Source organism: Coptis chinensis, chromosome 6 (genome assembly GCF_015680905.1).
Source record: "Coptis chinensis isolate HL-2020 chromosome 6, ASM1568090v1, whole genome shotgun sequence".
Classification (NCBI taxonomy): Eukaryota; Viridiplantae; Streptophyta; class Magnoliopsida; order Ranunculales; family Ranunculaceae; genus Coptis; species Coptis chinensis.
The window spans coordinates 2,128,549-2,145,317 of NC_141461.1; the positions used below are offsets into that span (position 1 = coordinate 2,128,549).

The 16,769-nt window shown below is 37.9% G+C and overlaps 3 protein-coding genes, 1 long non-coding RNA gene and 1 pseudogene across 6 annotated transcripts; 3 read left to right on the plus strand and 2 right to left on the minus strand.

Annotated features, from left to right (window-relative positions):
* The first annotated feature begins 535 nt into the window (after positions 1 to 535).
* VPS45 (vacuolar protein sorting 45) lies at positions 536 to 5,332 on the plus strand. Its single transcript, XM_086563816.1, has 13 exons — positions 536 to 1,294; positions 1,401 to 1,596; positions 1,683 to 1,762; positions 1,831 to 2,058; positions 2,237 to 2,362; positions 2,470 to 2,550; positions 2,656 to 2,797; positions 2,912 to 3,090; positions 3,629 to 3,784; positions 4,199 to 4,306; positions 4,393 to 4,514; positions 4,636 to 4,767; positions 4,959 to 5,332. Exons 1-13 carry the CDS (start codon positions 1,205 to 1,207, stop codon positions 5,017 to 5,019), a joined length of 1,701 nt encoding a protein of 566 aa, XP_086419942.1. The 5' UTR covers positions 536 to 1,204; the 3' UTR covers positions 5,020 to 5,332.
* A 997-nt stretch (positions 5,333 to 6,329) lies between these two features.
* On the plus strand, positions 6,330 to 7,478 carry LOC147490647 (putative F-box protein At1g70970). The gene has a single exon (XM_086565438.1). The coding sequence runs from the start codon at positions 6,330 to 6,332 to the stop codon at positions 7,476 to 7,478; it is 1,149 nt and encodes a 382-aa protein (XP_086421564.1).
* Positions 7,479 to 7,720: 242 nt separating this feature from the next.
* LOC147490648 (pentatricopeptide repeat-containing protein At4g19191, mitochondrial-like) lies at positions 7,721 to 10,206 on the minus strand. Of its 3 annotated transcripts, none has more exons than XM_086563814.1 (3): positions 8,944 to 10,206; positions 8,083 to 8,865; positions 7,721 to 7,988 (listed from the first exon to the last, which is right to left on the minus strand). In XM_086563814.1, exons 1-2 carry the CDS (start codon positions 10,089 to 10,091, stop codon positions 8,172 to 8,174), a joined length of 1,842 nt encoding a protein of 613 aa, XP_086419940.1. In that variant the 5' UTR covers positions 10,092 to 10,206; the 3' UTR covers positions 7,721 to 7,988; positions 8,083 to 8,171. The 3 variants fall into 3 exon arrangements, with proteins under 3 accessions (XP_086419940.1, XP_086419939.1, XP_086419938.1); XM_086563813.1 differs by having other exon boundaries at positions 7,721 to 7,850; positions 7,925 to 7,988; positions 8,083 to 10,206; XM_086563812.1 differs by having other exon boundaries at positions 7,721 to 7,850; positions 7,925 to 7,988; positions 8,072 to 10,206.
* A 22-nt stretch (positions 10,207 to 10,228) lies between these two features.
* On the plus strand, positions 10,229 to 11,918 carry LOC147490649 (uncharacterized). The gene is made up of 2 exons (XR_015197348.1): positions 10,229 to 10,590; positions 11,422 to 11,918. It is a non-coding gene; the product is annotated as an uncharacterized LOC147490649 (long non-coding RNA).
* A 406-nt stretch (positions 11,919 to 12,324) lies between these two features.
* On the minus strand, positions 12,325 to 13,307 carry LOC147490650 (3-oxo-Delta(4,5)-steroid 5-beta-reductase pseudogene; annotated as a pseudogene).
* Positions 13,308 to 16,769: the final 3,462 nt, after the last annotated feature.

Below are 16,769 nucleotides of genomic sequence, written 5' to 3' on the forward strand. Positions count from 1 at the left end.
ACCGATATATTAACCGATATCGAAATTTTGAGCCTTGCTCCAAACCATCCACACACATTACCTAGACCTCTAAGTCTCTAACACATCCTCTACTTCCCCCACTAGCACACCCTTATCAACAACTTCTTATACCACCACATCCTTTGGCAATTATACTGAAAGACGCCTAGTCCTTTTTGTTAAGTAATACAACTTACATATTTTTCAAAACCGTTAAATATTCTTTTTACGTACTGGTGTTATAACTATGACCCGCCTTTTGAAAATGCAATTAGGCGATTCCTCCCCAGCTTTCTCCAGCCCCAAGAAAGGGGATCACCCCGTCTATATCCAAACCTATGCTATCAATATCTCGGCCGATTAATTGCAAACCGATTAGTTTTTACCGATTTTTTAACTTTTCTCATCGAACCAATTAATCAGCCGAGATGACCGATTTCTCACTAAACCAAAAAACAAAATTATTTAAAATATCGATTCCTATCCAAAAAAATAAATAAAATTAACGAATTTGATTCTTAAACTGTATTAATAAATAATATAACCCAATCAATACACAAAGCTAAAAATTACTTATTTTCCCTTCCTTAACGAAAGTTAAATATATAAATTATTGTAGTATCTCTCTAATAAATATTATCACTTTTCAATCCCCTTATTCCAAAATTGAGCTAGTTAGATATGATTATAAATTAAGAGAGAGAGAGAGAGAGTTTATAAATTTCGCCAAAATATCGTGGATAGTCTGAGGCTCTGAGCTGTGCAGTTTAAGCGTTAATCAACAACAGATCGCTCCAAAAGCTTATAGCGATTAATCGTATTAATCGGATTTTAATTTTAATTTTAGTTTAATGTATTTACCATAGTATTTGTTTATGACTTAATTCCCTCTCCCATTTTTTAATAAAAAAAAACAAAGAGATTGGTCTGAATCTGTTAAAAATTTACATCAATACCCAACCTATAGAATATTGGGCAATGGGCACTATATCACAAATCCATCGTCATCAGATTATAAAACATTCAAACAAAAAGGCCATCGTCGTCGACCTCAAATAAAGATCTGATTTTTGAAAGAGAACCTTGAATTGAGTTTGAAGATAGCAATCTCTCTCAAGAGGAAGAAATTTTCTTATTTTAGTTTCAGCATTCAGCAAGGGGAAAAACATGGAATTCTAGCAAGAAGAAGAAGGAAGAAGAAAAGATGGTGTTGATTTCCGCAGTTCGAGAATACATAGCCAAAATGTTACAAGACATCTCAGGAATGAAAGTCCTCATTCTTGATTCCCAAACGGTATATTTCTTTTCCCATCTTTTTTATTATTCATGGCATTAAATTAATAACTGTATTAGTTTTTAGATCCTTATTAATAGACTTTATAAATTTTATTGGTATTCAGGTTAGCATTGTAAGTGTTGTGTATTCACAATCAGAATTGCTTCAGAAAGAAGTTTTTTTAGTAGAATTAGTAGAGTCCAAGTCGAAAGAATCCATGTCACACCTTAAAGCTGTTTATTTCCTACGCCCGACGTCGGAGAATATTCAGCATTTGAGACGACAGATTGCTAGTCCCAGATTTGGAGAGTATCACCTTTGTAAGACTTGTTATTACTATTATGCTTTCAGCTAGTTTTGTTTTAATATATGGCGTTGTTGAATCGTTTTACATTTGTTTGTGTAGTTTTCTCTAACATTATGAAGGACACCCAGATTCATGTACTGGCTGATTCAGACGAGCATGAAGTTGTCAAGCAACTTCAGGTGATCCTTCTTTCAACTTCAGGTGATCCTGTTTTCGGTAACTAAACCATGTTTCTACGATTTTGCAGGAGTTTTATGCAGACTTTAGTGCCATAGATCCGCATCATTTCACTTTGAATTTTCCATCAAATCACATTTACATGCTCCCAGCGGTTGTAGATCACTCAAGTTTACAGAACTTTTCTGACCGAGTCATTGATGGTATATCAGCAGTCTTCTTAGCTTTGAAAAGGCGACCTGTTATACGATATCAACGGACCTCTGATATTGCAAAAAGAATTGCACAGGGAGCTGCGGTGAGCTTCTATTTGTTAGCTTCTGGTATCAGTACCTTTTGTTATTTTATTTTTATTTTTATTTATATTTATATTTTTGGTATAGAAGCAAGTACATCATTTTTTTTCCGCCAATTTTGGGGTAGAGGAGTTGCGTTGAAAAGGTGACTTGTTTCTTGTTCTTATTTGAATGAAACAGAAGCTTATGTATGAGAGGGAAAGTGGTCTCTTTGATTTTAGAAGAACCGAAATTTCTCCTTTGTTGCTAGTAGTTGATAGAAGGGACGACCCTGTTACCCCACTGCTAAATCAATGGACATATCAGGTACTAGTGACCATATGTAGTCAATCAAATTGCAGCCAGGCTGCCTTTAGTTGTTCCAGTGCTATTTTCTTTATTTTGAATGAGTTGGCATTCCTTACTTCCTACAGGCAATGGTGCATGAGTTGATTGGTATTCAAGATAACAAGGTTGACTTACGAAACATCAGCAAGATTCCCAAGGATCAGCAGGTTAACAACTATCTTACTGTTATATATATATTTTTTATATGTTTTCTGTTTTGTTTTATTACATTTTTTTCCTGGTTATTTATGAGAATGCAATCCCAATCATAGGAGGTTGTGCTATCATCGGAACAAGATGCCTTTTTTAAAGCGAACATGTATGAAAATTTTGGAGATCTTGGTATGAATATTAAGAAGATGGTAGATGAGTTTCAGCAAATAGCAAGGAGTAACCAGAACATCCAAACAATAGGTGCATTTAAGGCAAAGTTTCAAGTTTCACGAAATCAAAATACTGTTATAACTTGTGGTAAACCTTGTACGAGTATCTGACTTATTGTTATACAATTATTTTGATCTTTTACAGAAGACATGGCCAAATTTGTTGACAACTATCCTGAGTACCGAAAGAAGCATGGCAATGTCTCAAAGCATGTCACAATGGTAACAGAATTGAGCAAGATAGTTGAAGAGCGGAAACTTATGTCGGTTTCACAAACAGAACAAGAGTTAGCCTGCAGCGGTGGACAAGTAGCAGCTTTTGAGGTGAACTGGTTTGTGTGATCATTTAGTTACATAGCTGACATGGTGTTTCTTCATATAAACCATATATATATATATATAGACATCAACCTGGGATATGTTGATGTCTAAATCTCTTACGATAAATTGGATATTGCTTTTCTTGTGAAGATCTAAAGTATAGAACAGAGGGGTTATACTACAAAGAAAGAATTAAATAAACACCCTGTCAGAATAACATCCATTAAATAATCAGCACCGTATATCCCCTGTTGCCCAGCAAGCACTAACATTCATTAAGCAATATTGCTCGAATCCAGAAAGTAAGGTGTCTAGGGACAAGTTCCTATCATGGTTCTCCGTCTCCCAACTCTAATATTGTTTATATATAGGTTAGTCTGGAGGGAAACTAATCACTGTGAAGTTTCTATTGTGTAGGAGTGGATCTATCATATTACTCCAAAGCATGACTAACATAATGTGAAATGAGACATACTGGATAAGATTTTTTATACATACACTAACATAATAATTTTGTCACTTTTGGTGTGCCATGTTGCAGGCTGTCATGAACTTCTTGAATAATGAAAGCATCTCTGATGTTGACCGTTTACGCCTAGTGATGTTGTACGCTTTGCGTTATGAAAAGGAGAGTCCAGTTCAACTGATGCAGCTCTGCAACAAACTGGCCTCACGGTCTGCCAAATACAAGTCTGGTGTAACGTAGCTAAACCAATACACATTCTATGCTAATCGGTCCAGCATACTTGCGTGCAGTTCTTCTCAGTGGCCAAACCCCTTCAGAGTCCAGTCGCCTCAATTTTATGTCGGCCGTGCCATTTGATTTTCTGGTCTATCCTATCCTCTGTCAAACTAACCATGCATTACCCCCCCCCCACCCCACCCCACACACAAAAAAAAAAAAAAAAAGACCGAGAAAACACCTAAATACTTGCCTTTTTTCGTCTTTTTAGTTTTCAATATTTTGCACCCTTTAGTCCAATTTGAGCATGAAATTGTATTTAAGTGATTCAGCTGCAATGCAAGTATGCTGGAACATGATTTTTTTACATTTTATTTTTGGCGGCCAAAATCTAAAATCCTCGTTATTTTGTTTGTCATTAAACTACAGCTTGTCCAGTTCCTCTTAAAGCAAGCAGGTGTAGACAAGCGAACTGGTGATCTCTATGGAAACCGGGATCTCCTAAACATTGCTCGCAACATGGCTCGTGGGATTAAGGTTTGTTTCAGTAGATTATTGTTGTAGTTGTTTGGGAAATATCCATTTTTGCATCCTTCTTGACTGATCTGTAATGTTTGTCACAGGGGGTTGAGAATGTGTACACTCAGCACCAGCCTCTTCTGTTTCAAACCATGGAAAGCATTACAAAGGGGCGGCTTAGAGATGTGGACTACCCATTTGTTGGAAATCATTTTCAGCAGGGCAGGTTTGCTATATTCTATGTTTGAAAAATGCTTGACGTTGCCTAAATGTTGCCATTCATTTGTAAATAAAGGATACATTATTATTTCTTCAAAATTTAAAGGATATTTTTCGTTCTTGACCAGACCTCAGGAAGTGGTGATTTTTGTCGTGGGTGGCACTACATTAGAAGAGGCACGTGCCGTGGCTTTACAGAATGCCACCAATTCTGGAACTCGCTTTATACTTGGTGGTTCTGCTGTTCTCAATTCGAAGAGGTATTTGCTTAGGAATTATAAATCCGAGTATCAGTTTATATAAATTAAAAGTATGTTCCAATTGAAAAAGAATATAAAGAATGGGATTTATTTTTATTTTTATTTTTTATTTAAAAATAAAATAAAAGAAACTTAAATACTGACGAATAACCTCATATTCCTCGAAATTTTGTTTTAATTGGGAAATGCAGGTTTCTGAAAGATTTAGAAGAGGCTCAGAGGATTACCCGGTCCAGTGCCAATGCAGTCTAACAAACACGTTTATAGAGCCAAATCTTCTGTATCATCCGAGGTTCATGTTGGTTTCATTACATTGATCTTACCTCAAATCAGTGTATACCTGGATATCACACCGTGCACACGATTGTAATAGCTCTTGTAGCTTTGGTTTGTACATAGGGTTATGCCTACCAAATTGTATTGTCTGAATCACTTTTTTGGTATATGGCAGGATTCTTATTAAACACCCTTTGAAGAGTTCTTTGTTGTACCCTGTGGCAACTAAACTCACCATGACTTGCCTCGATATTATTTATTTATTATAAATTTTTTAGGTATGTCAAAATGGTGATGTTGTTGTTGGGGAAAAGACACCCTAAATTTTGGTTTAGTATATAGTTTGTTATTATTTTAAAAGATAGAAATTGCCAAAGGATGCCAAGTCGAAATTTTTTGTACTTGTTACTATCCCCATTATAACCCGATCATCTTTTTAGAAGTTCATTAAATTTCTTGCGAACAAGCGTTTGTGGTTTGTCTTTGGACATAACTTGTGTAAATCTACAGAGAACTGAGATACCATGGGAACTGAGATCAAGATGGAAGCTAGAGAGCGACAGAGAAGTTAAACAAGCTGCAAGTGACACCTACAGGGCAGCCAATTTTGCAGCCGATGCTGCTGCAAAAAAGGGATTTTCATCGAGTATGGGTGAATGTAATTCCATGGGTGAAGAGTGTGAAGAAATCTACCACGCAGACCAAACTCTCCTATTTCTTTTTTTTTAGAGAAATTAAATAAAGAATATATCTAGAAAACCAAAAAAAAAAAATTAGCATATTTTGAGGGGAAATTGTTATATTGATTCTCATTTAATGAGCATTGTATTATTCATAGTCAACAACTTCAGAGTGTCATTATAACAAGACTTCAAAAATTTAAAAAAAAAATACAAAGAAGAAAGAAGAAATCTCCTATTTAATTTTGGTTATAGTATTTTTTTTAGTATCATATTTAAGTAGGATTTATTTGGAGGGAAGTGGAGAGAGAGAAGCATGTTTTGGAGAGAAAATTTTGAATATATTGTATTATTTAGTTTGTCTAAAAAAAACAAAAGGTGAACAAATTCGGACTCCCTTTCCATATCAAACTCTTTTATTTTAAAGACTTTTACTTCTGAAGAATCATCTCAACTCCTAAAAAATCTCCTATAGCTATGTTTAATATATAACCTCTTATTTGCCGTATCAATATGACAAACTATATATCACTGCAGCCACCTCTCAATAATTCTCCATCATCTCCTTCTTTTCTATGAATTCATAGATTTTATTACTTTGCTGAAATGGCCGTGTGTTTACCACATGATATCATCTTTGACGAGATACTCACTCGCCTTACTGTGAAGGATCTTCTTAGATTCAAGAGCGTTTGCAAGCTCTGGTGTAAAGCAATAGGGGGTCCATGCTTTGTAAAAGCTCACCTCCATCGATGGAGATCTCTACCACCAGGATACATCAAGGAAAGTGCAGAGGGGAAGATACTTGTCAGACATCCTTACTGGGGGAAGATACATGTCAGACATCATTACTGTTTCTACAACGATGTCACCGAGGAGTATTTACCCATAAACATAAAAGACATCTTTAAAAGGGGTGTTCACTTTGACCTATTGGCTTCTTGTGACGGTTTGCTTGTAGTTCAAGTTACTAGCTATAGAAGGTTATCGAATGTTTTTATCGATAAATCTTATTACGTCTGCATCGATAAAGATACATCTTATTACGTCTGCAATCCTGTCATTCGCAGTTCCAAGAAGCTTCCTCTTCCACCAGAAATTTTTTCTAAAGCTTTCTTCATCTATAACAGCACGGTAAATCAATATATGATTATTGGTTGGGGTGAAGACTGGGGTGGCTACTTGGTATTCACATTCGGTGGCAGCAAGACCGGATCTTGGAAGAAATTCTCTCTACCAAAACCTATAGCCCCGGATCCACCTTACATGTTCAAAGGATGGTTGCATGGTGTGGTTTGTAGTCTTGAGATTAACAAAACTCTTATCTTCTTATTGAATACAACAACTGGTGAAGCAGAAGAGATTACATTGTCGGACTCTTGCGGTCTTTCTCAATACAGATTTTTGGAGGTTACGGGATCTTTATATCTTTTAAGTCTCGCTTGTGACGAACATTATAGGGCTGCGTGGATTTTAGAAGACTGGGAGAAGAAGAAATGGACTAAGCTCCACCAAAAAACTTTTTGGTCGTGCAAACGAGAAAGCTGCCAGTGCAAACTAGAAGGCTTTGGCTCTGATTACTCTACGATACCTAAGAATAAATGTCTTTTAAATAAATACTCATATGGAACGGATGTTATTCTTAACTCTCATATCAATAGCCTCCTTTCTATAAAACAGCTGAGTTGCGGGTACCTGGAGCAAGGAGACCAGCGTCAAAACAGGAAGAGGAAGAGGAAGAGGCAGCAAAAGTAAGATCCCCCACTAGATTTTTGGTGGGGTGGGTTATGTAAGTAATACTAGTTAACCTTTTTTAGCAGCCTAGGATTTGGTTTCAGTAGTTTTCGACAGTCAAATTGTTCCCATTGTTCCCATAAAGTGGTGTGGTTAATTGGTTACTCCTGATGTCAGTTGAGAACTATGTCAGTTAAACAGAAAACAGAAAACAACATGTGAAGATTGAAAAAAACAGAAAACAACATGTGATACAGAGGATGTTAACAGATAGGCACAAGAATTCGATTATAAAACAATGAGATCTTTGCAATATAGGTATATCCGTATATATAGACATACGTCCTATGTGGTGATTTACCTCCGAGTCACAGCTAATGTGAGTTGCTTACTCTGTCAAAAAATGGCTGAGTTAGTACTTGAAGTTACCAGCATGCTTTCGGAATCTCTGGTATTTAGGGATTCACCTAGCAGCTTGAGGGCGTAACCAGGAAGAGGAAAATCCAAAGGTCGTCATCTGTAGGTTGTTAACTGTGAGAGGAGAGACAGAATAAGATGACGGTGGAGAACAGTTAAGGGAAAGGGAAAACACAATAACAACGTTCATAACTCACCCAAAACTTACTCGGTTTTCTTGGTTTTTGGCAAATGCTTCCTTGTGAAAGCAATCAGCCTCTGTCGTGACCAAGCTCGCAAGCATCTGATTTTAAGTTTCTAAACCTCTTTCTTCAACTGCAAAGCTAAATTATCTAGAACATCATATATCAGTAACCCTTCTGGGTGACTCCTGTCTTCCACTGTAAATGAATGAATTTTGCCATTTGCTTGAACTAGACTTTGACCTGGTGATTTCCTGACCTTGTTTCCCTTCATCATTGCTCGTACTTTTGCAACATCCTTCCACTCCCCTTCTGCTGCATAGATGTTAGCCATTGTCACATAAGAGACGGCAGTTTTTGGCTCCAGTCGGAGAAGATGATCAGCCACGCATTCAGCTATCTCAATGGCATTGTGAATTTTGCATGCACCAAGAAGAGCACCCCATACGCCAGCATCAGGTTCCATTGGCATGTCTTTAATGAATTGGAATGCTTCTTTTAGTTTTCCTTTTCTTCCAAAAAGATCAGCCATGCAGGCATAGTGCTCTAGTGTAGGGCTTATTTTATACACTTCAGTCATCAAAGCAAAACATTCCAGCCCTTTCTCAAGGATACCTCCATGGATGCAAGCTTGAAGAACCGCTAAAAATGTCACATGGTTTGGCTTCGAACCTGACTCTACCATTTGATAAAAGAGACAGAGAGCCTTCTCAAATTTCCCGTTCAAAGCGTATCCTGCAATCATAGTTGTCCAAGAGACAACAGTTCTTTCTGGCATGCTGAGAAAAATCTCTCTTGCATCAATCATACTGCCACATTTTGAATACATATCTATCAAGGCATTGCAAACCATTATGCTATTTCCAAATCCATTTGAAATGGCATACCTATTAATCCATCTCCCAAGATCAATAGATCCCGTCTGGCCACAAGCAGACAGCAGAGCAACCACAGTAACCAAATCAGGTTTCTCGGTGGTTGCTTCCATGGCATTAAACAGATTGAATGCCTCATCGACATCCCCCTTTTCAGCATAGCCACCAATCATAGCCGTCCAAGAAACACAACTTCTTTCACCCATGCTATTGAATAGAAATCGTGCACGGTCAATCTCTTCACACTTGGAGTACATAGATATGAGAGTGTTTACTACAGAAACATCTGAATCACATCCCAGCTTAATACCATGACAATGAATTAACTTACCTTGTATAAGCATTTCAGGGTGCACAATTGATGAAAGCAGACTGAGAATGGTGCTCAAATCAGGTCGAACTCCTTCACAACACATTTTCCTATACAACAGTACAGCCTCAGTAAATTTCTCACGGTGGGCATACCCCGAAATCATGGAATTCCATGAGATAACAGTTTTCAAACCAATTGGAATCTCATAAAACACCCTTTCAGCTGAACACAAATCATCACATTTAGCATAAGCAGAAATACAAGTATTACCAACCGAAACATCAGCATAACTCCCCATTCGTATTCCAAAACAGTGAACTGCTCTTACCATGGTCAAATTCATTGCACTCGAACTCGACATAATCAACCCGATCACACTTATCGAATCGGGCTTAATATCTGCCAACCTCATTCCCATAAAAAGTCCTAAAACTTTATCAACACACCCCATTTGAGCCACACCCATAATCATTACATTCCAAGAAGCAACATCCCTTTCAGGCATTCTATCAAATAATTTAGAAGCCAAATCTAATTGATCACACTTTATGTACATATCCACCATAGCTGTTCCAACAAAGATATCAAACATGTACTGTGACTTTACGACATGGGTGTGAATGATTTGTGAGTATTGAAGATTTGATAGCTTTGCACAGGCTTTTGAAATGAATGGGAAGGTTAGATTGTTTGGTTCAATGTTTAATTGTTTCATTTGTCGAAAGAGAAGTAGTGCTTTTTGGCTTTGGCCTTCGTTTACTGTTTTTCTTACGTTGTAGTTCCATTGAGTAACGGTCGACAAGTTTGAATATCTGTTTAGGTTTTTGGTTATAAAGGTTGTAGTCATGTGTTTTATAGTTTCTTTGTCTTGCGGGCAAAGTAAACTCACAATTTTTAAATCATATATATAAATGGAATACACGTCGGTGGGAGTGTTGGAGCATTTGGCATTTTCCAAGCTATTTAATACCAGCGTCACTAAACACTATGAACACCCTCAGAAAAACAAAACAAACAAACACAAACGCAAACATTATTAACACCACCAGTGCCAGCTATTGAACACTCCCCATTGCTAATATTAAATGCTTCGTTCTTCGTAAAGGTTGGATTTCGTAAGGTTAAATTGACTGAGTTCGTTTGGACAAACTGCCTACGTATCAAGTTCTGTCTGCTGGGGAGGGAGCACTTTGCATCAGCATCCACAAAGATCTTACAAATACTACACTGAGAGGGGATCCAAGTGTAGTTTAGCCCAATATCTACATTGATTCCTTTGCCCAGATTGACTGGTTGAGCTAGGGAAAGTAAAATCAGTATCCACCTCAATACAAGCTCTTGCATAGGTTAGTCTTTCCCTCTTTGCCGTTGCATCATCCATACATATAGGATTATTACCCAAAATACTAGCAACAAATCCAATACCTTTTCTTCTCCATAACTGTTTTGGGAGGTCCATTTTAACCCAAATGGAGAGTGATCCAGATTCCGACCATGGTCGAACGAAGAACACTCCCTGCAATGTATACAGGGCCAAGTTCCACTACCGATTGTTGGTCTTCAAATTTAAAGTAAAACAGATCCTTATCCGCCACCATATCAAAGCGACCCTTAATCTTCCATTGCTTGGTCAGTGCATCTTTAACAAGTGGGTAAGATAATCTTTTCTCAAAGAAGAAACCGACAACTTAGTCTTTCCTTCTTCAACATTATCAAGTGGAACTTCAGCAATACCATTTGAAATTGAAGGATAGACATTTTCAAGGTTTGGTCATAGTTTAGAAGACTTACTCAAACTGAATAGGGAGCTCCATGAACACATAATGTTTGTTCTCATATTATCTGTGAACTACACTTCTATCGATCTACTAATTATTAAAAGTAGTCCAGGAGGAGCAAATTCAGTTGTACGAAAACAATGGTATTCAGTTTTGATTAGGTTTTGATCACGTAATAATAGGAGGGGTTGATTCCTAACAACCTAAAAAATAGTGAAACAATAGTAAATAGAAACTTTTAGTAAATAGAAAGTTTAATACGTAATAGATAAAAAGGTGATAGAATCCGAGTCCTTATTCGAGACGGACTCATTTAGAGAGACCGCTTTGGATTTGTTCTTCTACAGCTTTATTATATAAACTCTGGAGATCTCTCATTATTCACCATCTCTTTTTTAGTTATTTGTTTGAGCAGGAAGGCTTGGAAAGAAGAAGAATAGAGAAAAGGAGAATGCAGATATTGAGAAGTCTAGAACGGGACACCTCTACTCTTCAAGTCAAGGCAAAGATTGAAGCCGAGAGAGGTACTCCCCTTTCTTTTCACAAACTGATTCTTGCTGACATGGTTATGCGGTGGCCACCTAGTCGATACTACGAGATAACCGAAACCCGTGATCAGATCAAGAAGCTGGTTGAGGAGATGAAGGCCATGGAAATTCAACCAAGGAAGTTTACTTCACAGTTTCGCATGAAGCAGCCCGCAGATAAAACAGTCTGCAGATGGATGACAAAACGTACTGCCAAGCAATACAACCATTGAGGGTGGTTTTGTTCTGCGTGGTCTTTGAATATTACATATTAGTGTTATAATGTTTATCTTTCGCATTGTTTTGTTTCTTTGGAACTCAGGTGTGGTGTTTAATTCCTTTTATATATTTGCCGGTGCTTTATACTTTTATACAGGCTGTTATATATCGTTAGGTTATTCAATCAAGCGCCTATTTTTAGTATTCAATCAAACACCTACGTATCAAGTTCTCTCTACTAGGCAAAGGTGACTGCATCTCCTCCTCTCTTACGTCAGGTCAAGTTCTAGACTTGATGACATTTAATGAGCCATGAAGGCGTCCTGCGGTAGAGTAATGGTATGCGTAACTGAAGCTTCGATCTTGATAATGCCAATTGCAACATACGTTACTAGTCGTTGGGATGCTGACTAGCTAGATTTAGCGTTCTGGACGCTTGACGTTATGGGAGAAGTGTGTTCAGGGTGCTGATGAGGTCGTTTAACCTGTATGAACTGATCATCAGCAATCCGGACGTGTGGCTACATGTGATCGTTCTGGAGTGTTTGACACGTGTTTAATATTTACTGTAAATATATATTACTCCCTCACACTGCTCAGCAATCAAACCAGCATTATAGCCATCAAAGAAACCATCCCAGGCAACTCGTGTCCCAGGGAACCTCAAAGGCTTTCCCTCATGCTTACAAATCGCTATGTAAACACAAAGTGTGCCAAACTGCCAATCACATTCATCATACTATATGGGGAGAACCCAAAGATGGTTACAGGACGATGAACTGACCACGCACGTTAGTCCCTCCTTTTTCTTAGCCTCTTCGAAGAGAATATCTTCAAGAACATAGTAAACGTTTGGCGTGTTTAGACGATGGAGATCCTCGTTCCACGGTGCTTCATGTGGTTGGATCTTCCCGAAAGCATCAAAAGGACCAAGGTAGTGTTTAATGCGGAGACAAAGCTTCATGTGGTTGGATCTTCCCGAAAGCATCAAAAGGACCAAGGTAGTGTTTAATGCGGAGACAAATGTGTTGGAGATTCGGGCATTGGGTATTACAGCTCGAAGAACGTTCGAAAACATGCGGCCATTGGCTTCACAGTTTTCCGCTTCGGTGGGTCGGGAGGTCCAGGTCCCCAAGTAACGTAGAAGATGTGAGTAACATCGGATAAATGCGAAAGTTTTGATATGGTGTCCTCCCAGTTGGAAATATCACATTGGATGTATTCAACGGGATGATTTGCGTTCCAATCCAGCCGAGGGCAGCGAGCGACACCGTAAACCTTCCAAGGACCACCTGGGGTGTCAGATAAAGGGAGGATTTCTGCTAGGCTATTACGGACGATGCCGGTGACACCAACTACAAGACGTGAGACTTGGCTGAGCCTTCTTCTTCATATAATTTCTTCTGTAAAAAGCCCAAAACAGGATGACATGAAATCGTATTCAGTAAATACACTGAAATAGTAACAAAAAGATGAAATTTGAACCTAGCTAAGCCTTACCTTTAAATCCCCTACTGCTCCTGACCACCACCAGCTCATTTTGATTTTAGTTAGTTCAGAGAAAGAGAAGGGGCGGGGTATAAATATACTATATAAGAAGAGAAAAGAGGTGATGAGATTAGTCCAAGGGCGGAGTGATGATTTGTGAAGTGCAGTGGTATTATAAAAATCCAAGAGACTAAGTAGACAAAACAAGGACGTGATCGAGCTTGTAAGAGGACATAAGTGCCATGCATATATGGACTACGTAAGGTTTTAAAAACTCTTCGCCAAGTTAAGAATATGTAAAAATGGATAAGAAGAAATGAAGAATAACTATAGCAGCCCAAGTGTCTTTCAAGAAAAAATTCCAGCAATTCAAGAACAAATCTCCATCAATTAGTCATCAACTCATCACTAGCATGAGCGTGGTGTCAGGGGCACATGTCACCAACATGAATAATTTACAATCCTTTCCTATGATAGCAACTGAAAATAAGATTCAGGTTGAACGAAAAATTTAAATACGAAATAGAATACTCTGTTCCAAAATTAATAATCCGTTTCGACAGAACCAGGGTTTCCAGATACATAATCAGCTTATGAGAAATTAAAATGCAAAAATTTGAAATTATTGGAAAACGCCACAGCCTAAAAGACGACCACATGCTGTGCTTACATTTTAGTACTTTCAGTCATTTTGTCCCGTCATTTACATACCAAATCTAATTTAATACATTTTATGTACGACATGGGTAAGAATGATTTGTCAATATTCAAGATTTGGGAGCTGTGCAGAAACCTTTCGAAATAAAAGGGAAGGTTACATGACTTACATCCTTCAATGATTGTTCAGTCTTAATTTGGGCTTCTGAACTAAGAATCAGCTCTTGGAATCTTTGGGCATTTGGTTTTTCTTGACGGGTAAGTTACTTTGCCCAAATCCATATCAGCTCTTTAATTCTTTTGAGCCAGGCCGCCAGGGTGAGTTGCAGCTGTGATGAGGGTCCTACTTCAGTTTGGCGGTGGGGAGAAAATTTCTATCGTTAGAGCATTTCCAATGCAGGTGAAAAAAAGGGGGATGTGAAAATTTTCACCTCCTTTTGGTTCAAAACCAATGCCCAAGACAGAGGTGAAAAATATGGTGACTATTTTTCCAAGTCATTCCTAGAGTGAAACTTTTAACTGAGATAGTGGTTGACTTGTGAACTTCGGACGGAATATTGGATTCTGTCTGGTGTGTAATTATTTTTTTTAAAAATCGCTTTTTTTTTCGGACGGAATGTTTTATTTCGTTTCGCGTGTTTTTTCGATTTTTTCGGTTTTTTTTTTTAACTTCAAACACAATACCAGATGGGATGTTACATTCCGTCTGGATCAAAAAACTTCCAGACGGAATCCAACATCCCGTCCGAGACTATTTTTCACTTTTGCATTGGACAGTTTCACTTTATTTTTCATCAAAACGGTGAAAAGAAGAAAAAATACTCAAATACTGTCTACATGGAGGTGAAAAGAGAAAATTATAGTCGACTGCATTGGGAATACTCTCAAGATATTGACTATTTCCTTTTCATTGGGTTGTGGCCCAAAATAGGTGGTCAATTGATCGAGTAACATTAGTGTTAGAAAATATAGCTAAATTCCAAATCACAAAACCAACACACAATACAATAGGCTGAGGCGCGGACAATGTGGCTTTCTTTAAGGTTGTTTCGCGTCTCGAATCTTCTCTCAAACAAACCGCAGCAGAGAGTCGCGAACCTCCGTGATACAACAGCCAATCAACTAATCTCCATTGAACTCCCCGCACTAGATAACAATAGAGGAGGAGCACTACACACTCACAATAAACCGAACCGATTGCCCAAGTGAAAAAATATGAAAACAATGAATTGCGATCGTGAAAAATGCCGCCCGTTTTTTTTTCCAGTTTTCTAAGAAGAGAGAAATTCGTTTTTCTTTTGTAACAGTTGATCCTACAATAGTGGGTGCATTATAGGCTAATAACCCGTGGATATTGGACTCAACGTTACTTGATAAGAAAGACCAAGTCAAGAAATAACCAACAGGAAATAAAAGCCGTACCATAAGGAACCCAGCCCATATGATCAACTCACATATTAAAATACACCAACAATCCCCCACTTATTTTAATAAATACATAAAATCAAATTGGTGAAAACAGATCAGTTTATAAGCATCATGCATAAATAAAGGTGTCTTTCGACTTAAACCTTTGCGTAGTGTAAAGTAATCAAGGTATAAGAATACTAAGTGATTAAGCTTGAACTTAGATTCTTGCATATACAACAAACACAATACACACATGATACCATATAGGTGTAGTCTCGCAAACCAGCACATTACCGCCATGTGCTTTATCCTGTTTCATGAGTGCTCTAGAGAATTAGCCCACGTTCTCATAGGAAGCGGACACACTTCCACGCTCACTAGGTGAGTCTATCAAGAGTACGTGCTCCTGTAGCTCTACACTCCGCCCAACAAGGACCATAGATCTCATTAAGAGTTTTCCCAGAAAACTCAACCTTCAATATCGCTATAGGATGTCATGCAACATATACTCATATGGGACTATAATAAACAGTGTGCATGACCAACAATCATCATATGACTTGTTCTTCCCTTTAACCCTAGTTCTTGGGATCTCCAGTCCCTAGGTTAGGTTTCCATCACATATGACTCATCACTAAACAGGCTTAAGTCCCATACCTTTCGTGGTATCCCATACCTTTTCTTTAGCCAAAGCTTTGGTTAAAGGATCTGCGAGATTATCTCCAGACCTTACAAAATCTATGGTTACTGAACCATTAGAAATATAATCTCTCACAGTATTGTGCTTACCCTTACGACGTATTTGTCATGATTTCCCGTTGTAGTATTTACTACGTACTCTACCGATGGCAGCAGTACTATCACAATGAATCAAAGTAGCCAGAACAGGTCTATGCCAAACAGGAACATCACTTAGAAGGTTTCTCAACCAACTAGCTTCCTAACTAGCAACTGCTAATGCAATGAGTTCAGACTCCATAGTAGATTGTGCTATGATGGTCTGTTTTTTGGACTTCCATGAAACAGCACTGCCACCAATACTAAATACATATCTACTAGTAGCTTTAGAGTCTTCCGATAAGGTATTCCAATCAGCATCACTATATCCTTCAAGTACAACGGGAAACTTCTGATAATGTATACCTAAGTTGATAGTCCTTTTAAGATATCTCATAAGTCTACCAACTGCATACCAATGTTCATTGCTAGGGCAGCTAGTGTATCTACACAAAACCCCTACTGCATAGGCTATGTCCGGTCTAGTGCAGTCCGTGGCATATCTAAGGCTACCAATAATACTAGCATATCCTTTTTGATTAACTGGGTCACCCGTGTTAACAAGTAATTTAATACTTGGATCAAAAGGTGTACATACAGGCTTACAATCAAAATAACCATACCTTTTCAAAACTTTTTCAATATAATGTGATTGATCCAAATATATGC

Coding starts and splice junctions, on each gene's coding strand:
- VPS45 (XM_086563816.1), top strand. CDS start 1,205: ATGGTGTTGATTTCCGCAGTTCGAGAATACATAGCCAAAATGTTACAA. Junction 2,363..2,469: donor TAAATCAATGGACATATCAG/GTACTAGTGACC, acceptor TACTTCCTACAG/GCAATGGTGCATGAGTTGAT. Junction 4,307..4,392: donor ACATGGCTCGTGGGATTAAG/GTTTGTTTCAGT, acceptor TGTTTGTCACAG/GGGGTTGAGAATGTGTACAC.
- LOC147490647 (XM_086565438.1), top strand. CDS start 6,330: ATGGCCGTGTGTTTACCACATGATATCATCTTTGACGAGATACTCACT.
- LOC147490648 (XM_086563813.1), bottom strand. CDS start 10,091: ATGACTACAACCTTTATAACCAAAAACCTAAACAGATATTCAAACTTG.